The 23,672-nt window shown below is 38.9% G+C and overlaps 1 protein-coding gene across 6 annotated transcripts in view; it reads left to right on the plus strand.

The window, feature by feature from the left end:
• FNDC3A (fibronectin type III domain containing 3A) overlaps positions 1-23,672 on the plus strand; it is a 125,603-nt gene that overhangs the window by 98,061 nt on the left and 3,870 nt on the right. For all 6 annotated transcript variants that reach the window (XM_069802716.1, XM_069802720.1, XM_069802717.1 and 3 more), the window contains 13 exons: positions 1,558-1,732; positions 2,376-2,462; positions 7,556-7,694; positions 9,368-9,436; positions 10,769-10,887; positions 12,892-12,997; positions 13,089-13,264; positions 14,361-14,474; positions 17,246-17,395; positions 17,479-17,762; positions 19,734-19,943; positions 21,358-21,524; positions 22,109-22,236. In XM_069802716.1, the coding sequence (XP_069658817.1) occupies positions 1,558-1,732; positions 2,376-2,462; positions 7,556-7,694; positions 9,368-9,436; positions 10,769-10,887; positions 12,892-12,997; positions 13,089-13,264; positions 14,361-14,474; positions 17,246-17,395; positions 17,479-17,762; positions 19,734-19,943; positions 21,358-21,524; positions 22,109-22,236 (1,924 nt within the window). The remainder of the gene's footprint in view (positions 1-1,557; positions 1,733-2,375; positions 2,463-7,555; positions 7,695-9,367; positions 9,437-10,768; positions 10,888-12,891; positions 12,998-13,088; positions 13,265-14,360; positions 14,475-17,245; positions 17,396-17,478; positions 17,763-19,733; positions 19,944-21,357; positions 21,525-22,108; positions 22,237-23,672) is intronic.

Below are 23,672 nucleotides of genomic sequence, written 5' to 3' on the forward strand. Positions count from 1 at the left end.
TTTTAGTTGATTTCAGTGTGTTTTGGAGTGGTTCAATCAAGTAAAGAGATTGAATCTTTTTAAGGGCCAAGGTTTTTTACCTTGTATCTGCTTGTGAGGTGACTCCTTCAATAGTTTGTTGTGAATAGAGATAGGCTTAGTATTTGTCTAGCCTCTCTCCATGCTTTCTCTAGCCTACTTAAATAATACCGAAATCTTTTTTAGTAGATATATTGTAGGTATCACATCATCTTCATTTCAGAGTTTTTCTTGCTTGTGACTTTTTACAAGACAAAAAATACTATTCCCCTCAAATTGAAGAAGTTTTCTCTTGTGTTGCACTTTTTCACTTCCTGCTTCACAATCTGTTTCACAGTCTGCGTGTCCACACAGTCTGTATGTCTGTGTTGGGTGTTATCGACATACTTGGTAAGGTGTGGTCTGTAAGATTCTTTCAATTCTTTTTTTTTTTTTTTTTATGCCGAAAAGACTTTAGAGCAGACCAAAATTTACAACATGTGTGTTGTTATAATATAAGTTGGGTAGGAGAGAAAGTGAAGTTTGAGGTATCTTTATATTGAGATTTTTCAGGAAAATCAAGTTCCAACACAGGAGATATTTAACTGATATTGTTGTTTAAGCCATACAGAGAATTTTGTTTTCAGGGCTTCCTGATGCTTGCTTAGGAAATGCCTAGCTTTTAGATTAAAATTACATCTTTGATGTTAGTTTCATACAGTTAAAAAAAACTAGACTAAGCTCTTAAACCTGTAAGTCCTGTAAGTGTTTCTTCAGATCTCATGTAGAAGCAGCAAATCTCTAAATAAATGCCAGCTGAGAACAGGTGGGTGTTTTTAGAGTCTAGCTGGATACATGTCAGATCGTCTGTGCAAGCATAGTTACTGACTTTTGCATGCCTCTGTTTCACAGTAGGTCTTTTTATGTAACTTATTTGTATTTTCACTTCAAGGCATATCTAAACGTTATCAGATAAGGTTAACAGTTGTGTTAGGAGATTCAGAGGTGCAAACTCTACTTTATTTGTTCCGCAATAAGGCTTTCATATTGGCAGCTCTTAAAGTAACTTAACATTGAATGAGGCTATTACTCTGTTACTTTCTGAATCACTAGAGAAACTGGTACTTCATAGTATACTTGAAGCACGTAATTGCTGCCTGGGAAGCAAAATTTTTTTTGAAGTCTTCCCATATATACTTTTATGTCTTCATGTTTTCACTTAGAATAGGAAGGACGCTGTGGTATTAGTACATTATTGCATATAGAGCTCTACTGTTTTAGAATAATGACTTAATATGAAAAAGCAAAACGTTTTGGTTAGCAAAACATTGTAATTACATCATACAAAGAATTCTTTCAATTATGAACATGTTAACGTTGTTCAGATGTTTTGTTACTGACAGACTTATGGGCAAGTTAAGTCGTTTGCATGTACCAGCTTGCAATTTCCAGCTGTGCACGTGTCCAAGAAACTGTCATAGCTGTGTTTAGTAAGAATTATGTTTTACTAGATATTAATTATTGTGTCTAGTTAGTTTACATACTGTCTGTTTTAAACAGTGGTTTTAGTGAAGAAGTCCTGTATCATACCTCAGGCACTGCCCCAACCACACCAGCAAGTCCTTTGCTGATTAATGCTGGAGTTACTTGGTTATCCCTACAGTGGACAAAACCCTCAGGAACACCATCAGATGAAGGAATCTCGTATATATTAGAGATGGAGGATGAGAACTCAGTAAGTTTAGAATACTTATTCTCAATAAGAAAAGAGACTGTAATGTGTGTTTGATACATTATTGTATTAAGAGTAACAACGATTACTTTTGCTAGAATATTCTACAAGGAACTCTGTTTTCTGAAATGAAGCTAATGACTTGTCATTGCTGTGACTAAGCCACATAGCTTTCTCCTTTTCATTGTGACAGTAATTGTTATTAATGTTATTAAGCCCCAATCCTGCAGAGACTTTTAAATTACTTTTAACTTTGTGAATTTGTGTGTGAAAGTTAAGTCTTATAAGAGCTGGATCAAAGTAATTGCATCATGAAGTGTGGTCCCTCTAGATGTCATTTCAGCCTCACCACCTTTGTTTTAAAATGAGTCCTGTTCTACCCTTTGACATTGTTAACTATAGTTTCTGTTGACACTGTATATGTTTTTCTTTACTGTTCTTTTCTCCTCTTCTGAATGGAGAATGGCAAATTAATTTCCCTCCTCTCCAAAAAAACCTCTTGTGTTTACACAATGAAGGTGCACTTACTACTTTGTTAGAGGAGCATAATAACTACAGTCTGAAACAGTGATTTATTTGTATGAAGTATGTTACATGGTCTGGTCTGCAAATACAATGTTTCAAGTAATCCTGTTTAATTCTGCAGGGATATGGTTTCAAGCCAAAATATGATGGTGACGATCTTACCTACACAGTGAAGAATTTGAGGCGTAGTACAAAATATAAATTTAGGGTAAGATTTTTTTCATATATTTGGGGTTATTTTTGCACCAGAGTAGCTCGAGATTGACTCAGAAGTGGACAGGGCCTTTTTTAAGGAAAACCAAATTTGATGCCGGTTTCTTAAAATTTCATTCTCTTAAAACTATCAGCTGAACACCTGCTTCATTAATCGTCTCTGCAGAAGGAATAAGAACCTCTGCAAGGGCATAACACAGTTGCAGGTATCTTGAAATTCCATGTCGTGAGTCAATGTTCTTAGCAGTTGGGTTCTTTTATTTGGGTTCTGTGTTGCATATACATGGGTAATATTACTCAGTGTAGCTATGGGGTTCTTTGATAGACTCTAAACACATCTGAAAGTGTTGGGGTAAGGAGCAACTTTGATCAAAAAATATTTATCAGTGCTAGCATAGGACTGAGCCCAAGTTAGTAAATCATTCATATTACCATGGTGCTGAGCCCATTCTAATAAGTCCTGGGGGCTGAACTTGTTAGCTCAGGATGAAGTCTGGCTTAACAGTGAGCTTTTGGGTGTAGTTAAAAGCAAAAAGAAGCATACCAGCTGTAGAAAGACAGCCAAATAGCCATCGAGGACTACAAGAACCTTGCTAGGACATGCAGAGATACAGTAAGGAAGGTTGAGGATCAGCTAGAACTGAAATTGGCCAAAGATGTCAAGAACAACAAGAAAGGGTTCCTCAGATACGTGAGCAGTAAGCAGAAGCACAGGGAAGACCTACATAGGCCCATTGCCAAACAAGGCAGAGAAGCAAGTTACTAATAATGCCAATAAGGCAGAGATTCTCGGTACCTTCTTTGCCTCTGTCTGCTGGCACAGCTGGACCCCAGATCACAGGATCAAGTAGCTATGGCAAGGCACGTGTTGACCCACCAGTGGTGGAGGAAGGGCTGGGCTGTGGCCTCTTGCAAGGGCTCAACCCAGATCAGTCTGTGGGCCAGGACAGAATCCACTCCATGATGTTAAGAGAAGTGGCTGATGTTGTTGCAAGGCCACTATCTGTAATACTTGAAAAGTAATGGAGATCAGGGGATATCCCTGACAACTGGAAGAGGGCAAATGTCATACCCGTCTACAAGAAGGGCCCAAGAGCGGACCCAGGGAACTCCAGGCCTGTTAGTCTCACTTCAGTCCCTGGGAAAGCAATGGAAGAGTCCTCACAGAAACTATTATAAGCCAAATGAAGAGATGGTTGGGAAAAGCCTACACCAAAGGCAGATCATGCCTGACTAGCCTGATCACCTTCTACATCAAAGTAACACTTTCAGTTGGCCTGGGGAGAGCAGTGGATGTTATTTACCTGGACTTCAGCAAAGCATTCAGCACTGTTTCCCACAGCCTTCTCCTGAACAAACTGGCAAGATACAGACTGGATGGGTGGTCTGCAAGATGAGTAGAAAACTGGCCAACAGGCCACACTCAGAGGGTGGTGGTCAATGGTTTTTACTCAGGCAGCAGCCTGTCGGATAGTAGGATCCCCTAGGGATCGATACGGGGCCCCACACTGTTCATCTTCACAAATGATCCGGACGATGGGATTGAAAGCACCCTTACCAAGTTTGCTGGTGATACCAAACTGAGTGGTGAGATGAACACATCAGAAGGGAGAGCCATCTTACAGAGAGACCTGGACAGGCTAGAAGAATGAGCTAGCAAGAACAGTCAAGTTTAACAAAGACAAGTGCGAAGTCCTGCATCTGGGTCAGGATGACCAAGGAGCCCACTATAGGCTAGGAGCAGCCTTCCTGAAAGGGACCTGGGGGACCTGGTGGGCAAACTGACTATAAGCAGTGCAACACTGCAGCAGCAAAGGCAAACTGGATGCTGGGCTGCATCTGCAGGGACATTGATAGCAGAGATAAGAGATGTGATCATCCCACTGTATTCAGCTCTTGTCAGGCCGCACCTGGAGTACTGCGTCCAGTTCTGATCCCCACAATTCAAAAAAAAGACAGACAGACTGCAGAGGGTCCAAAGGAGGGCCATGAAGAGGATCAAATGTCTGGAGAGCCTGTCCTGTAGGAAAGACTACAGGAATTAGGGCTTTTCTCCCTGGAGAAGAGAAGGCTCAGGGGACCTCACCAGAGAGGGGCTCTCTTCACAGGAGCTACATGGAGAGGACAAGGGGCAATAGGTGCAAGTTGTACTGGGAGAGGTTTCATCTTGGTATAAGAAAGAAATTTTTCACACTGAGAACTCAATCACTGGGACAACCTCCCCAGGGACGTGGTGGAGTCCCCATCATTGGATGCTTTCAAGACACGACTGGACAGGGTGCTAGATAATCTCATCTGGGCTCACTTTTGCCTGAAAGGTTGGACCAGGTGGTCTTTCAGGTCCCTTCCAACCTAGGCTGTTCTGTGTTCTAAGTCACTCTTGAACAGTTGCTTGATTTTTGGAGAAAAGCTAAAAGCGTGTCCCGCAGTATGAAGCAGAGTCAGAATAATCTCATCTCTGTCTACAAGGGAAAAAATGTCAATAGCTGTTGTCTTGCATACACCTAAAATACTAATTCATAAGGAAGAATTGGGAGCTGCTGAAGAACAGCATCTCTTTGCAATATGAAAGGTAGCAGTTTAAGGGTTGGTTGGTTGGTTTGTTTTGAGTTAACACTAAAACATATAAGTACTCCTTTTCAAATGATAGCAGATACTTTCTTGAGCAGAAAAGGTTATGATGGGGATTAATCTTACGGTACTTGGGTTTTTTTACATTACTTAAATATTTAAATAATTCAAAATACACAGTGTATTCCAAGAACTGTACCAAGCTGGGACTGTTATGGCCACACATGAACTTAAACTAAAGAACAGCTAATTACCTTGAAACTAGCTTTTGCAGGACTTGATCATAGCCTTCCTTTGAAAGTAATCCTACATGTTAATCATACACATTACTAGTGAATATATAGTTAACTTAAACATCCTAAGTTTCTCATTAAAATAAATCAACGTTTATACCCTATTTTTCTTAACAAAACAGTAAACAGAAGTCTCTGTTCACTCATTCACAGGGCATAAAGGAGAAACAAATGTTGTGTTAATCAGGTCTTTAATTTTTATTATACAGGAGAAAGACTTAATTAGTAGTAATATTCCTTAAAGCTTTTGAAAGAAGCTTTATAACCATTGGAAACCTTATTATAATACGTAAATGCTAAGTGTGCCTGTTTAACTTCATTTGTAAGGGCGCAAAGGCAGCCAAATGATTGTTAATCTTGTAAACTGTATTGGGAGACTTAAAGTCTGAGAGACGTTAGCTCGCATTTCCTTTTCTCAATCTGTACTAACATTAGTGCTGTCATTTCGATTCTACTTATTTTTAAAAGAAATACAAAAGCCAAAAAACCTTTTTTTTAAGATTGTTTAGCTTTTTGCTAGGAGCAAACGGGAATACGTAGTGAACTAACTGCTGGCACAACTAGAAAGTAAAGAACAGCAGCAATTTGTTTTCCTGGAATCACAAGAAAGTCTAGGTTGGAAGGGACTTTTGGGGATCATCTGGGTCAAACTTGTGTAGAAAGCAGGGCATTAGGTTAGGCAATTCAACCCTGTCCTAGCCCTGTTGAGCTGACACTTCGGTATTTCCAGCAAGGCACATTTGACCACTTCTCTGGGCAGCTTGTTCTTAAGCTAGAATTTTCCATAACAGACTTTGTGCCTACCCTGTCTTGTCCTGTCATCACAGATCCTTGTGAAGACAGTATCTTCATCTCTTCTGTAACTACCTTTTAGGTATTGTAAGGCTGTGATTAGATCCCCCCCCAATGAAACTTATTTTTCTTAAGCAGAATAAACCCAAGTTCCTCAGCCTTTCTTCCGGTGTCAGGTTCTCCAACCCTCTAATCATCATGCTGGCCCTCTTCTGGACTCTCTTCAGTTTCCCAGTGTCTCTCTTGAACTGGGAGGGCCAAAACTGGACACAGTATTCCAGGCGTGGCTTAAAAAGTGCTGAGTGAAGTGGCGTAATCACATCCCTTGTTCTGCTGGCTAAATTGCTGATGCAGCCCATGAAACGATTTGCCTTTGCTATTGCCAGGTTGCTTTGCTGATTCGTTTGGCTCACTCTCCACCAGAATCCCAAGGTCCTTCTCAGCAGAGCTGAAAAAAGAAAAGCTGACTAGCCAGTCAGACCCTAGACTGTACAACTGCTGGGATTATTCCGTCCCAGGCGCAAGACTTTGTCAAAGCTCATACAGTTCTTGTTGATGCCATCTTCCAGCCTGTGAAAGTCTGCATGGCGGTTCTTCCTTCTGGCATATCTCTCTCTGCTCCTAGTTTGGTGTCATATGCAAACCCAGGGAGAATGCATTCACTCCTGTCATCAAGATCGCTTCTAAAGATATTGAATAGTATCTGACATTGCGTTGACTGCTGAGGAAATCCACTCGTGAGCAGCTGCTAATTTGCCTTCGAACCATTAAGCACCACCCTTTGAGCCTGGCATTCTCTCAGGTTTTCCATACCCATCTTGTGGTCCATCTGTTCTGTCTATATCTTACCAGCTTGTCCACATGGATGTTGTGGGAGACCATGTCAAAGTAAAATCAGGATAGATGATGTCCACAGCTCTCCCCTCATCTATTGAGCAAGTTGTTTCATCATAGAAGGGACTCAGGTTGGTCAAACATAATTTACTCTTGATAAATCTAATCACCTTCTTGTCCTTCATGTGCCTGTAAATAACTTCATGACAACCTTTGCCGTAATTTCCCTTGGGACTGAAGAGTTTATATCACATTTACTGTTGTTAATACTTTTTTTATCTCTGAATGTATTTCCTTAAAAGAAGGTACTGTAGTAACACGAGAGCGCTACTTACTTAATCCCAGTTATTCAGGTTTTTTTAGCAGGGTTGTTTTTTCCTGGCAATTTGCAGGGATTTTTAATTTCAGTATAGTGATTGTCTAACTATGGGACTAATGAAAATGTAAAATGAAGGTATATAAAAGCTTTAGTTCTTGTGATAATTTATTATGTATTTAAGCATACATACTAATTAATTTGACATTACAATTAACAGTGTATAGCATACCACTAGCCAGTGCATTTGTTCTGTTTATAATATTTTTTATATATATACAGGTCATTGCCTATAACTCAGAAGGGAAAAGCAGTCCAAGTGAGACAGTAGAATACATTACTTGCCCAGACAAGCCTGGAGCACCTTCAAAACCCACAGTGAAAGGAAAAATTCATGCACAGAGTTTTAAAATAACCTGGGGTAAGATTGTTGTCCAGCTCTGTTTAGAGTATGTCCTCAGTATTTTACTTATATATAAATGTATTTTATATATATATTTTTGCATATAGAAGACCAGATTTTACTTCAGTAACACTTCAGTCAACTGAGCCATTGTGATCCGTTTTCATGGAACTAAGAGAAAAATACCGATTCAAAATATTTCGGGTGGCAGTATAATAGTGTAATCATGTGGGAAGAATAATTTAAAAATTTAAAGAAGTGTTAATTTGTGTACTAAAAGTTCTGTTTCTCTGGCACAAAAAGTAGTAAAATTCTGGGTTTTTTTATCAAGAGAGAAGAACAACTTATCTCTTCGAAGTGTTTGGTTTTGATAGATAAATGTTTTTATTTGCTAAGGATCTTGAGAAACTTATTCCTTAGGCTCAGATGTTTTTTACCCTTATGCTGTGAAATAGAAGGTGAAACAGTACTGTCTGATGCAGTACTTTAGCAGAAGACAAAACAGTTAAAGGTTTCATTTATTGTCACAGATAACTAAACTTACCTATTTCTGTTTAATAGTGTGTTTAATTCTTTTGCATTAATAGTAAGAAAACTACTTGTAGGGTATAAGTAGTACTCAGCAAGTCCAGTCTTGCATCTTTCCACAGTGCTTTGCTGCATCCGGGCCTGATGCTTGATCTTGTATGGAAGATATATAATGTATGAAGTTATTAGAAATACCTATTTCGTAAATCAAAACCTATCTAAAATATTTATATATAAAACCTTTAATAGTCATTATTTTGAGCAGTAATGCTCATTTTTTTTAAATGAGTGATAATTAATGGGATAATTTTATTTTTCATTTGGAGTAATTTGTTACCTTCCAACCAAAAAAGTGCCATGTGCCAAATAAGAAGTTTTAGTTTACTTAGCAGGTGTGACACGATATGTAACCCTTGTCTAAGAGCAAAGACCATCTCATCCAGCGCATACATAATGTAATGTTATGGCAGCAGTACCCTTCTGTATTGAAATATCATGCTGTCTTTATATTTGTCCAAAATGCTGGGTTTCCACATTATTTTAATTGTGCCGTTCTCTGTCAGCTTTGAGTAGTAGGATTGTATGTCAAAGATAGGTCTGCAGGTTCCTATCTTTTACATGAGTGTTGTACCAGGGAGGACTCAATTTCTAGTGATGTATTAAAAATGTAAAACATCAAGTTTTCTGCGTAGAACTCCTGACTTCTATTCTCTCCCAAAATATGTAGGCTTTTGAAATGCTGTCCTTAAATAATTTTGAAATATTCTTATTTGCAAATCAGTATGATAATCTTTTCCTATCTGCAGTCCATATTACAGGACCATTAGGCTCTGTGTCCCTGGAACTATAATCAGGCAGCCTTCCGTGGCACTTCAGACTAACTGAAACGTTTGCTGTGGCATCTCCCAGGCACCTGATTCACTTGTCACTCTTCTTCTGTAGACTGTACAGTAGGGTTGTGAGCTGGCACCTTCACATAGTAGAGAATTTGAGTGATTTGCAGCTGTCCTGAACTAGGATGCTATGGCTAGCTAGGATGCTATCGGTCTAAATAAGCACCCATCTCCAGTCGGCTGTTGATTTCACCTTTTGTAAATTCTCCCCAAATGCTACAAAACCATTTAATTTACCTCGCTTAGTTGGAATATTGCTGTTTTTTATAGATCTGCCAAAAGACAATGGAGGAGCAGCAATAAATACATATGTTGTGGAAATGTCTGAAGGCGTAAATGGTAAGTATTGGGAGCATATGTTGGCATTCAGCTGTGTTCTTTTTTCTACATGTGTGCACCTGTGGGAAGAGTAAAATGTGTATTATGATAGGGAAAGTTATTGCAAGGGACTGCCATTTAAAAAATAGGGATATCAATGCTTGTATACAAGAGGTTCTTTTTCTCTGGCTTAGAAAGAAGATGCCACAAAACTCTTTGGAAGAGATGCTCTATGTTTAACTTACTAATTAGGTGTATTCTGTTTTGGAAATGAAACAACACATTGCGTATATTTTAGGGCAAGAAGACAGGGCCATATAGCTTTGCTGGATGTCTGACAGATGAAGGAAAAACTAGTGCTCCATTTATCACTCTTAAAGGAGAACAGTGGTGCAGTTGGGATAACTGTTTCTGCTATTTGCTTTTCTGTCATTTCATACAGAAGGGAAATTAACAATATTTCTAAACTGGACATAAACCTATCCAGCTAAATTATTTACGAATCTAGACCTCTTAAATAACCTTATTAAATTGAGAAACACAGTCACATTGAGAATGAAAGTTTATACTTCCCCAGTGCTGTGTCAGATTAAGAGCGCGCACTGTCAGGGGTCTCAGCTGTGGTTCTTTTGATACTTCGTCTCTCGCTTTCCTTACTGCATCACGTGTCCACATGAAGTCACTTTTGGAATGATTTACCTGAACCTTTCACGCAGATTTAGTGAGCTGTGCATTACATTTCCCAGTCCTCTAAATTCTGTGATGTATTGAGTTGTTGGAGATTTAATTAAAAGTCCCCAGGTTTCCTGCTTAATCTCTTAAAAAGAGAGAGAGAATGCTAAAGGGTTTCTGACATAAAAATCTGGCTGAATAGCGAAGAATGAAATCAGTATTTCAGATGGTGCTGGGCCATTCAGGAATACAGGAACAAGCTTTATCAATTGTAAACTGTAGTTACAGTCTGCAAAATGAATGTGGTAATTGAAAGTTTCTTTTCCATAGAAAATTTTGCTTTTCAATATCTTTCTATTTATTTGGTTATCATGTTTGAATGTACTTGCTGGCCCAGTAGTAACTACTACTAATCTACTTTCATTAAAAGTAGATTCTCTCCGAGTTAATGTGAATACCAAATAAGGAAAATATTTCACTTCAGCAGATGTACACAAATTTACCTAGGAAACTATCTTTATGAAATGACTGGATCTTTTTCTAGGAAACTCAAAGCAAGCCTTAAATTTTTTGATAAACATCAGGCACACACTTAGTGAAGCTAGGATACCTGCTGTGACTGGTACTGAAGTGTGGCAAATTACACCTTGGTTCATTGCACACTTATTCCTAACCTTTCAGGAAACAAATGGGACACAATATACAGCGGAGCTGCTAGGGAACATGTGTGTGACCGACTAAATCCTGGCTGTTCCTATCGCTTACGTGTATATTGCGTTGGGGAAGGAGGACAAAGCATGGTAATATGAGCTAATATTTTTATTAAACAAAATTTCTCTGTCTTTAAGAAAAATCTGGTCCAGTAGTTAGTAAGTAAATACTGTACAGAAGTGCCTAAGAAAATACCCACAATTAGTACCTCAAAAAAGTTCCAGTATTGATGCACAGTGTTTCAAGTCTCTGCCCGTTTCTTAAAGAAATAAATGTGAATATTCTTTTCTGATACTATATTTTGTTTAAAGTGATTTTTCTTATTTACAGAAACAGATACTATGTCTTTTCCTTTGTGAAACGTTGATATAATGTCATTTCTTAAGGCCTAACCCAAGACAGCAGTGTAAATTTAATGTTTTCCGCGTGGTCAGTGGAGTACCTTGTCTGTGAGCAGCCAAGTCAGCCCAGTAGGCAGGGGAGGACAGAGTATTTCCTCGGGCTTTACAGGGTTGTGCTCCCTGGTATCTTCCTATGCTGTCTCAGCCACAATCAAAATGTTTACGTTGCCCTATTTTTCAGTATTCCCACACAATTTGGTGTGCCATACTATGCTCCCTCATCTATACACATTACATACACACATGCTTGTACTGTCCCATATGTGGTGTAGTTCAGCCTCCAGTGCCAAAACATCATGCTGTATTCTTCTCCCTTCTTCCTAGCAGCGAGTCTATCAAAGCCAGCCCTGGCTCTCTGGAGACTTCCAGCAGGGCTTCACTGTCAAGCTGATCTCCTGAAAAATCTTAAAGCCTTGCATTCTTGGTGTTTGCCGTTTCTTCCCCAGCCCCCCTTTACTATATGAAATGCACGTGTTCTTCCTCCACGTAGAAGCCTCCTGCAATGATAGCCTTGCCCACAGCCACCTTCTCGCAAGAATAAATCTGGTCTCCTGCAGCGCTGGCTCAGCCACGGTGCTTTCCCTCTCTCCACAGCTCAGCTTGCTGCTGTACCGGGGAAGGGGGAAGGCAGCATCCTTCCCAGTCACCTAACCACGAGTGCATCTATGTCTGGAGACTTTCACTCTGCCAACCTCCTTCCCCACAGCCCAACCCCATTAGTTCAGGATAAATATCATTTGAGTACCAAAGAGAAAATAACTTTCAGAAAGTTCTGATACTTTCTGAAGGTGTCAGAAATCAACAGAAGAATAGTAAAGAGAGACCTAATTAAACTTTTCTGTAGCTTGTCATGGACATATGCCTCCTGAGAAACATTCTGCTTTTTAAGTAGCATCAGTTGTTCAGCACAACATACATTTCAAAGGAACTGAAAAGCAGCAGAGCTTCCAATGCACTCTTTCTGGAATATATGTAGAAAGCAGTTGTGAAATGAGACTCTAAGATGCATCTCTTTTGTAAACTAAAAGGCTTACCAACTTTCCATTTGTTCTGTATCACACTGAAGCTAATAACCCCGCGTTGTCTCTGACTCATTTCTGTCTGCATCCAGAACAGTCAATGCCATCTGCTGCGTGTTGTTATGCTATGTATTTTTGCACGCACTTCAAATCAGAGGTGGAAGTTTGTTGCACATTAAATGTTACTAAGCAATGAAAAAGTTGAAATCTCAATTTTTTAAAAATCTCTTCTGATTGACATTTCTGCCCACTTTTGCTTTCTCAGAGGTTCTTGCACAGAAAGTATAAAACCCTTAGAGTAAGGTTTCAGAAATTATTAAACTGCAGTTTGATGGAAAAGAGAATGAACTTACATTGAACAAGTCATATTTCAAGCATCTGTACTAGGTTTGTACTGATAATTAACCACTGTTTTTAATTCTACCCCTTGCATGTGTATCAAAACACAAAAGCAAAAGTTAATTTTGCATATTGTGTGATTGCTGTAGGACGTTTTATATAGGTACTATGAGAAATACATACCAGATCACTTAAGCGTTTTCATATATTTGAAGATGTAGTTCAAAAAATGGAAGATCCTGTTTCTGACTCAAGTATTTGCCTTTACTTGCAGCATAATTGATAGTGCTTGTTTTGGCCTAGACGACTTCATTAATCTATCTTTCCTTTGTAGGCATCTGACTCTTTACTGGTGCAGACTCCGGCAGTGGTTCCTGGTCCATGCCAGCCTCCAAGGCTACAGGGTAGACCGAGAGCAAGAGAAATTCAGCTGCGCTGGGGTAATTCAATTACAACTATTAGTAAGCATAAGAGAGCCAAATGTCTTATGCGTTAAAATTAAATAAGCTTTTCTTTCTTTCTTATTTTTAGGGCCACCTCAGGTAGATGGTGGTTCACCCATTACCTGTTACGGTCTGGAAATGTTTCAGACAGAAACCGATGAACACAGAGATGTTTACCAAGGCTCTGATGTTGAATGCACAGTAGGCAGCCTTCTTCCAGGGAGGATGTACAACTTCAGACTGCGAGCAGCTAACAAGGCTGGGGTAAGGAGGCGGTCTGAAATGAAATTAGTTCCAGAGACTGCAATCACTATTAAGAATCTTCTCTTTTAAAAGAAGCTTTTCACAATCATTTTAAAATTAGTATTTCCTAATTTAGGGTCATTTGATTCACATAGCTTATTGTTGTGTGGGAACAGACAGTTAAACATCAGTTTATAATAAAGGGGATTTTAGATGAAGGGAGGAGAAAATAGCTAATTATGTCTTATATCTGAATAATAGTATTGGGAAAGGGTTAGGAAATGCTAAGTACTTTGTCTAAGCATTGTTGCAACTTTAATATTCTCATGTGAAGTAAGGTAGTAAATTATTTTCTCTATACAGCTTTGTAAATTGATTGACCTTTATTTTTACAGCTGTTGGTGTTTTAGAACATAACAATTTCCTGACTCTCTTTTTTTAATATATTTAGTTTAACTTCTGAGTACATGTTCTATCAGATACAAGGATGTTTTCTCTATTTGGACTATTAAATGTGTTTAAATCAATTGTTGCTGTAGAACAAGCTTTATTAAATTATGTATCCAAAGTCCTGATTTAAAGATAGAGAGTCAGGGCTGCTTGCATTTGTTCAATAAAGTTCTCTTCATAAAAACTGTCAGGATCAGTTGACACTCTTTGTGGAGAGGTCTGCAGCTTAAGGCTTTAAAGCACTGACCTAACTTTTTATCCCACCCCACCCACAAAGAGGCATTTATAACTCAAGCATTTTTTGAATCCTTTATTTCTTTTAGATAGGTATAAATAGGCAGTTACAAATTGTGTTATGTTACAGTGCAGCCATCGTGTAACTTCAAAATAAGGATTTGGATAGCGCTTTCCTGTTTTGCCTGAGAGTTTGAAGTGTCAATTTTATTCTGATTGCATTTGCTGTAGAGAAGAGTAGTCTTGCAGCTATTCTGGAGAATAGTTAGATACTGAAATAAATCCTGAATCCACAGTCCACAAAGATTTATTTTATAAGCAAGTAATACAAAGTTTCAGGCTCCTATTATGTGTCCCTAATATGGTAAACTGTTATTTAAAAAGTAGTCATTTTATTTCTACAATTTAGTTGTATCAACTCCCTTTTTAATAGTTTGGACCTTACTCGGAAAAATGTGAAATAACTACAGCACCTGGACCACCAGACCAGTGCAAGCCCCCTCAAGTGACATGCAGATCTGCTGCATGTGCTCAGGTGTCATGGGAGGTAAGAACGCCATGTTACGCCTATCTTGACATGATTGTCCTCTACATTTTTAAGTTCAACTTTAAAAGCTTAAGACTCTATTTTAATCACATTTTTAAACATACTTACCTGATTATGCAATACTTGGTAGGTAAAACCTTCAAGTCATTCATCATAACATCACGTCACAGCTGTAAGTTGGCAGCCTGCAGGTACTTGAGATCTTACTTTGCTCTTTTGTTAAAGAGTTTTGCCACAACTGCTGCCCTGCATTTCTGAGTGATGCAGGCTGTTCTTAAAATTCTTCTTTAATGTAGTTATCTTTCCTCAGAGCGATTATATTCACATAATGCAATAGATTACTGTGCATTTGCTGGTTTTATAAGCTGATTTAATTTATATAATTAGATCAGTAATAATGTAGCAAAAGCCTCACAGACTTCCTATAAACATGTAGTATTTAGATATCCGATTAAAAAAAATGCAATAGATAAAAATTAAGCTTGTAAAAAGGAAGATTCTATCTGGGAATACTGCTTAAACACAGCTTTTCAGTGACTTGAGATGGATTGAAGTATCTGAGCTACAGAACTGTACAGAAAATAAGATTAAACTATTTTATTTACCTGGAAGGTAGAGTTCATGCTTCCTACTGGGTATGTCAGAGGAGCTCTCTTTAAATGTCTACAAGACAAGGCTTTTTGAAGAGATCTCTTACAGTGTTCAGGTAGGATTAATTTGACCAATGTTATACGTCCGCTTTATAGAATCACGGAGTAATTAAGGTACAAGTGGACCTCTAGATGTCATTTAGGTCAGCCTTCTGTTCAAAGCAGAGCTAAGTTCAAATTTAGGTCAGGTTTCTCAGATCCTTGTCCAGTCAAATTTTACTTCTCTCCAAGGATGAAGATTCTGCAGCCTGGTAAAGCTGTCTCTGGGCAAACTCTCTCACACTGTAGAATTTTTTTTTCCTTTATGTCTAGTCAAAACAACCTTTAGTGCAAGTCATGACTATTGTCTCTTGTCTTGCCACTGTGCCACCTCCAAGAAGAATTTGACATCATCATCATCTTTGTATCCTCCCAGTAATTTAAGGCAGCAGTAAGATCTCCCCTTCACCTTATCATCTTAATATCAAATAAGCCTTACCTTTTTGTTGCGTGTTGCACTCCCCCTTCACGGCCCTGCACTGGGATTACTCCATTATGTCAATGTCTATCTTGAATTGGGGAGCCTGAGACAGGACATGGTACTGGAGATGACACCTCACAAGTGCCGAGTAGGGGGGACTTATTACTCCTTTTAGCCTTCTTGCTGCTCTTTTGCTAATACAGCCCGTCTGTAGTTCGCCTTCATCAGACACACATTGCTGACTCACGTTCAACTTTCTCACCAGGACACACAGGTTCTTTTTTGATAAAGTTGCTCCTCAGCCTGTACTCTTCTATCCCAGGTCCAGGACTTTGTGTTTGCCTTTGTCTCGGTTGAACGTCTTGAAGTTTGTATCAGATCCTGCTTGTTGAAATTCCTCTGGTAGCCATACCCTTCAGCATATCAGATGCTTCCCCCCAATTTGTTGTCATCCCTGTTGTCATCCTTGGCTTGGACTCCCCTACTTCTGTTAAGGTGAACTGCATTAGATCTACAGCAGCAACAGTGGTAACATTGAGAAATTACTCCGTCTTCACTGACAGTTGCACAGCCATCCACAGCTGCGTTATTCTCTCCCCAAACACATCTCATTGTAAATGAGAGAAGGGAAGGGGAGTCCTTGTCAGTCACAGCTCAGGAGCATCAAATGTTATCCTTTGAAATGCTCTTTGTATTCAGTCACTTGTCTTCACATAGCCTAATGCTGAAAGTAGCAAATACTTTTCTCTCAAGAGCAGGGTAAAGAAAAAAACATGCTTTGGAGCAATTATTATCTGCATCTTGGAATATTTAATCCAAAACAGCAGCAACATTTTTCTTCTGCTTCCTTTGTGATCTAAGAAATTTTTTGATGGGGGGAAGGGGGTGTTGGCTTTTTTGGTTGGCTTTTTCTTTTATTACTTAATTTCTGATATCTTTCCATGGTCTCATATTTTAGTCTGGCACTGGTACATATGATTTTAACTGTACTTCAAATTATTATTTCTAAGGAGTATTAAACCATTCAACTCCCAAAACTGGGAGGCTAAGTTTGGATTCCTAGAGCAGGTAGTGAAGAAAAACAGGCTACTCGAGCAGGCATTTCAGTCCAGGTCTGTGGTGTTGCTTAGGTGTCTCTCCCAGTTGCTTCACAGCTCTTACTTTGGGAAAAGGCAGAGCACACAATTTTCTGCTTCCCACTATGCTTGCAGCCTAGTTTCCATGCACAAGAGCCATGATGTGCTCCAAAGGAGGAGTCCTTTAATCTGTAAGATGAAGACACTAGGCACCAGTGTGCTTTTGCATATTGTCATCCCTGCACTATAGGCCCAGCCAGGGAAAACTCTGGTACCCTAAATCACCCTCTCAGGAAGACCATCTCTTGCCATTGACTGTTCAGACTCCTAAGCCAAATGCCGTATGCTGAATGGTCTCTGTATTTAAGCAACTGAAATCACAATTACTTTGTATAGAGTAGTCTCTGCAAGAGTAAATACTGTTTTTAAAGTAGAGGTGACCCAAGGCCAGTAATGCATTCTGATTTTGTGTTGTACTAAATTAAAAGTCAGCAAAGAAATGGGAGGGTAGCATTCCTGTGAAAAAAGCCAATATAGATGTGGTGAGTTTGCTTGATTTAACTTCTATTTATATCCATTTTAAAGGTTCCAGTGAGTAACGGAGCTGATGTCACGGAGTATCGACTGGAGTGGGGCGGTGTGGAAGGATGCATGCAGATCTCCTATTGCGGGCCTGGGCTCAACTGTGAAATGAAAGGGCTTTTGCCTGCCTCTATATACTACTGCAGGGTTCAGGTAAAGACGTAAAACTCTTGTTAGTGAAATCTGCAAACAGGAATTGACCCTGCCATAAAACCGTGTCTGCTTTGCATTTGCAGGCAGTGAATGTCGCAGGCGCGGGCCCTTTCAGTGACGTAGTGGCATGTATGACTCCAGCCTCTGTACCTGCAGTTGTGACTTGTCTTCGGGGACTAAGTGAAGATGAAGTCGAAAGTCCACACTATTCTCCTTCCACATGCCTTGCTATAAGCTGGGAAAAGCCTTGTGACCATGGATCTGAAATCCTTGGCTACAGCATAGATTTTGGAGAAAAGCAACCAATAACTGTTGGGAAGGTTCTGACCTATTTTATAGATGGCTTACAGCCAGATACTACCTACAGGTATGCCGTGCACAGCTATTTGACAGCCTGCTGTTTCTTCCACAAGAGCAGATTTATTTGTTTGTTTCCTTGTATGTTTTTTATTCTCTGCATTACTTTCAGAGAAGCATTAGTACATAGCCATGGAGCAAAAGGAAGCTTTGTAGTAATGATCATCACAAATAGATGAGCTGTGCTGTTTATTTTCTTTCAAGAACAATTTATCTTAGTTTGTTTATCGTGGTATTGTTGTATCTGTCTGGTTAATGTGTCAGTTTAACCGAATTCAGATTACAGATTCAGATTCATAACTGGTTTTTGGACTGGTTGCTTCATAGATAGATGGCCTCTAATCTGTTTGACAAGATAAAATCCATCCGAGGAAGGACCATGTCCAGTCTTTATTGACTGGACTGTCTGATCTAATGACAGCTCATCACAACTTGCAGTGCCTTTTCTGCAGAAATAGCAAGTATTTGGGTGGCAGCATGAAGAATATCAATTTGAAAATCTATCAATCAATTTTAAACCTCTTTTGAAGAATTTTAGTTGCTAAAATCATCCCTTATGTTTTGCCTATGAGTTACTGAAGAATATAAATGTAAAAATCAATAATTCTGCCTGGAGGCACTCTACATTCCTGTTACAAAAACACGTCCTCAGTGTTAAAGGAGAATGTCAGTCCCACTGAAGTCAGAACTTAAACCCACACTGGTTTCAGTATAGTTAGGATATCATCTAGATTTGGTTTTACTTTTTTAAATGCTCTATGTGAGACTACTTTGTTTCTGTGTGCCTTATAAGTATTTAACAATAATGCTGGCAGTTTGAAGAGCCATTGCTCTCTGTGTCAACAGACTGAAGAAGAGAAGCTTCTATTGCAGAGATACTTCTGTACTTCCACCCACAAAAGTGCTTTTGTAGAATGCACTGTCAATTCTTTGTGCAAATAAAAAATGGCATGTATTAACCTTAGTTCTGTGCTATAATAAATTAGCATAATGTTAAATATTACTATAGTGAAGGAGAAATATTTATTTATAAGCCTGCACACACATTTGTGCTTCAATATTTTGAAATTGTGTGGTTGATTGTTTTGGAATTTAATTATTGTGATTACTTTTTTCCAGTTACCTAGACACTATTTTAGACAACCAAATGTTGGTCTGCAAAATGAGATTAGACACACTTTGCTATCTATGGCTACCTGTGAGATTTGCAAAGAGCCTCAGATTTCTCCTGTTCTCTGCTTTTTCCTGTTTAGAAATAAATTTCTTGGCTACTTCTTTTAATTCTTACTTGTAAAATTAATGCCAGCATTGTTTTTCATGGAATATCCAAAAAAAAAAAATTATCCATGAATTTTGAGTTCTACAGACCCCTCAGCCGTGTGTCCTTTGACTTCTTCTGGTTTTCCCCTCTCCCTTCCAAGCAGACCCGGGATCCTTTTGTTTTCAGGCACGCAGAGATGTGTTACCAGTGAAAACAGCAAGAGAGGTGGCTGGGCACCATCACTTCATTTTCACATGAATCAAATCAGTTCCAAAAAGCCTGTAAAACTTTTCCTGATATAATAGGCAAAGATATGGATTTACCTCTTTTGAGGGTAGGGTGGTTTTACCTTTTCTCATCTCTCCAGTGTGGCTATCAGAAATTTTGGTACAAGGCCTGTGGGTCAGGAAGATGGACCACTCTTGAAGTAGCTGATAGAGCTTTTGCATCTTGTCACTAAAGTGAATGATGCAAATGTGCTAACATATTTTTATTTTTAATCAGTCCAGCTCCTTAAAATGTGGCAAGGAAAGTGACACTCCTGCATGTTAAATATTCATGACAGTCTATCAAAGCATAATATTGATACAAGTCTTCACTGTAGAAAATACCATCTATTTGGTCCCGTTATTGTCTCTTGAATGTGAATGGTGGAAATGACCAGTTATTTTTTAGAATCTAATCCCAAGTTAATTTATTCTCTCTTTTTTCAAATACTAGAGTACGAATTCAAGCCCTAAACAGTCTCGGAGCAGGTCCTTTCAGCCACACCATAAAACTGAAAACAAAGCCTCTCCCCCCGGACCCACCTCGCCTGGAATGTGCTGCATACAGTTCTCAGACCCTCAAGCTGAAGTGGGGAGAGGGCACTGCAAAAGCATTAACTGACTCCATTCAGTACCACCTTCAAATGGAGGATAAGAACGGAAGGTTGGTTTTGGCGTTGGCTTTAATTTGCCCTGTATCTCTGTTGTCCGATGCTTGGGAGATGGCAGCGAAGGGCAAAATTCCGTATGCTTTGCTGAATTTACAACAGACATAGGAGGTCGTCTCGTCTGGCAAGGCAAGAAGGGCTCTAGTGTTCTGTGCTGGGAAGTACCAGATTAAAAACTTCATAGTTTTTTATTTACAGTTCAATATGAAGAGTTTAATGAAATGTTTTGTACCGGCACACTTTTCTCTCTCATGTTTGGTTAAATACTTTGTCAAAGTATCAAGTGTAATGAGTCTTGTGGATTTTATATATTGGAAGGGGTGAATTCTTTACTCTCTGTTGTCTTTACTCTCTGCAATTACTTTTAGTGGAAAATAAACTCGTATAGTACAAATTATTATTTCAAGGGATCCCTTCTCTCACGTTAAATTGGAATGTAAGCTGAGATGGTACAGCAAGTACCCTTGCCTAAATGGTAAAATGAACAGTACTGCTGCGCTGTGTACTGTGTCTGAATCTCTTGAGTAGCTTTAGCTTGACAGTGAGACAAAATAGATCTGCTAGGTGAAATTGCTCTGCTGTAAGAGGAAAAGAAATTAAGACTCTTAACTGGAAAGAAATTCATTGCCATTACCAAAGACTAGGTCATGTGCAGGTGCCATCTGTTTTAAATTAAAAAAAAAAGAAAAAGTCAAAGTAGATGATAACCCCTGCAGAAAGAGAGAAGCTTATGCTGTGTCCTGGGGATACCAAAATTGAAAATCAGATGAGGACTGCCAAGATCAGTCTATGTGAGAATTACGACATCAAGGAGAGCGGCCAGTCTACAAAGCTCTCAGAATGGGACTTGGTGTGCACTACAAGTGCGACTCTGGCCTCCTGTGCGGATCTGAGTGAGCTTCATCAGTCGCCCGTCTCTGACAACGATGGAGAAGAGCAGCTGGATCCGTGACCCTTTCTTAGGTGTAGTGAGGGAGAGTTGCTAAGGAGCAAAAAGCTAAAGTCTAGTTACCTAATTTTGAAAAGCTGAAGATGTTGGGAGGGTAGATGGCCAAAAAAAAAGCAGTGTATGCATCTCATTGAGAGAGAGGACTGTTATCCTTTCCCATTGTTTCAAGCGCAGAAGGGTTTCTGAAAATGCTTAGGGTCGTTTTTGCCAAGAGACAATCTGTAGTACTCTTTGTTTAAAGGAGACTCTTATTTCAAAGACATGAGAAATAAAAACTTGGCCCTGGAAAAAGAGCTTATTGTTTTACAGTAATGCCAGAACACTGTTTAACTCTGAAATAAATACTTCTGGGCTTCTCATTAGATTCCGGGAAATTAAGGGAATAGATTTCAAGACAATACTGTAGCTACTTCAGAAATCTTTTTTCTGTGTTTACAATAAGCTACTCTTTCAATTTTCAGGTTTGTATCCTTATACAGGGGACCATGTCATACATACAAAGTACAGAGACTCAGTGAGTCAACTTCATACAAATTTTGTATCCAGGCATGTAATGAAGCTGGTGAAGGTCCCCTTTCTCAAGAATATGTTTTCACTACTCCCAAATCTGTTCCAGCTGCCTTGAAAGGTAAAGGTGTTCTTTTTTCATTTGGGGGGTGGGGCGATGGCAAGTTGGTTTTGGTGTTGTGTTGTATTTGGGACATTTAAAATGCTAAGCCCTTTTCCAAGTGCAGGTAGGCATAGTAAGGGAATGCTCTTTTCATGTAATTGCCTAAAATATTTGCTCCAAAAATGAGAGACTTGGAGTTTATGCATTCTTTGACATAAGAACGTTTGTACTTGGAATCCGTGCTTACCAGGAGAGAGTGACCAGGCTGTTACAGTAATTTGAGGTGAAAATTCTTCCTAGTATGGTTAGAATAATTTTAAGAATAGCAGCTTTTTTTTTTTTTTTTGCATACGATACACACTTGCAGTCACCAAATTTTATTTGCTTTCTCTTGGATGATACCTAAACTAGCAATGGAAACGTATGTGAATCATTAGTTGTTGTTCCAGAAAACACTGTAGGAAGAATACGTTTGAATCTGAATCTTTTGTTTCTCTGAGAAAATAGCAGATAGAATACAGTATTTTACAAGTCATTAGAATATAACATTAAGTGATGGGGAAAGCAGAGCTCACTGTCACACTTGTGTTTTCTTCCTGCAGCACCAAGGATAGAGAGAATAAACGATCACACTTGTGAAATCACTTGGGAGGTTCTGCAGCCCATGAAGGGTGATCCAGTTATCTACTGTCTTCAGGTCATGGTGGGAAAAGACTCGGAATTCAAACAGGTATGATGTGTTTTAAGCTATTGTATTTTTTCTTCAATTAGTATTTGTGGTAACTAGTTTAGATTAAAGATTATTGTGTTCCAGTATGGTTTTAGTCACCATGCTAACTTTTTGTTAGTAAATAATATAAGGTAGTATCTCCTAAAACCATTGCCACAGAGAGAAGAGATTTCAGTAATACAAATACTGCAGTAAGTTGCAGCCTCTCTGGGTTACACTGATGTTTACTAAATACAACTTGACACCTCAAGTGGTGAGGAAATTGTCCACTAATGGGAAGAACTGACAAAAAGAAAACATCCACCCCGTGGTACAGAATTGAGGCTTACAAGAAAAAGAACAAAGGGTTCTCTTTGCACTAAGAGCTGTTTGAAGACAGTGAACAATATTATAAAAGCTGATGTTGTCAAAGTCGTACTTCTGTACAGAGAACCACAGACAGGAGAGACCCCCTACTTATGCAGGGTAGACATTCAGGTGTAGGGAAACTTCTTTAATGTAAGTCAGTGATTAGTTTTTTACCATAGGACCATTTCAGTAGTAGGGTGTGCTTGTAACTACAAGGATCGAGCAGGTGAGAGTGTGTGTTAATTTCAGGTTTGATTATCCAAAGACGCAGTTTGAAACGCCAAGCTACAAATTAGTCTGCATTTAAAAGAGGATGTGCAGTGCTAATTTTGCTTCCTTATAAACTGCCTGATAATTGACATGAAATTAGGCTTGGAAATTCTGTTTCACACTATTAAGCAAGCAAGTTTCCTTCCAGAAAGGAAACGATTAATTCTGATATATTATAATTTTTTTATAGTTCAATATTAAATAAGTTTTGCATGTGCTTTACTAGATTTTAGGCCTTCATATTTTCATAATTTACAACTTCTAGTGCAGTGCTGTGTTTGTTGTGTCCATTTGTTAAATTTTTCAGTAAAAGGTGAACCATAATCCAAGGTGCTTGTTATCTTGCCATGTGAATATTCTTTATTGTAACTTTTAAATTGTAAATGCAACATTAGGTATGTAAGTAAGGTGTGGTCAGTGTTGCTTCTAGACACGGAGTCAAATCACGCTTTGATGAGCAATGTGCATTGCCAGATGAGCTGGACAAGAAAATAAAGGTTATGCTTTAAGCCTGGAAATAACAAAGTAGACTGAGGTGCATGATTTCCTTTTGCCTCTCCAGAACAGTTTAGCGCAGTAAATAAAAATAAAACAGAAGACTAGTTTGCAAAAATGAAAATTGGAACAGTCAAGAAGTAAGCACTGTCTAGATGGCCTTTAAGATACTTGGACACGATGGTGACGATTTCCTTTGACGTGGACAAAAAATAAACCGCCTGGAAGTCCACTCCAAGCTGTTTACTACCATTTCCCTGCCAAAACTTCACTCTCCTCTCCTCCTCCTCCCTGATCCGTCAGCCAAGTTGCTCACATTGATG

Source organism: Haliaeetus albicilla, chromosome 15 (genome assembly GCF_947461875.1).
Source record: "Haliaeetus albicilla chromosome 15, bHalAlb1.1, whole genome shotgun sequence".
NCBI classification, from domain to species: domain Eukaryota; kingdom Metazoa; phylum Chordata; class Aves; order Accipitriformes; family Accipitridae; genus Haliaeetus; species Haliaeetus albicilla.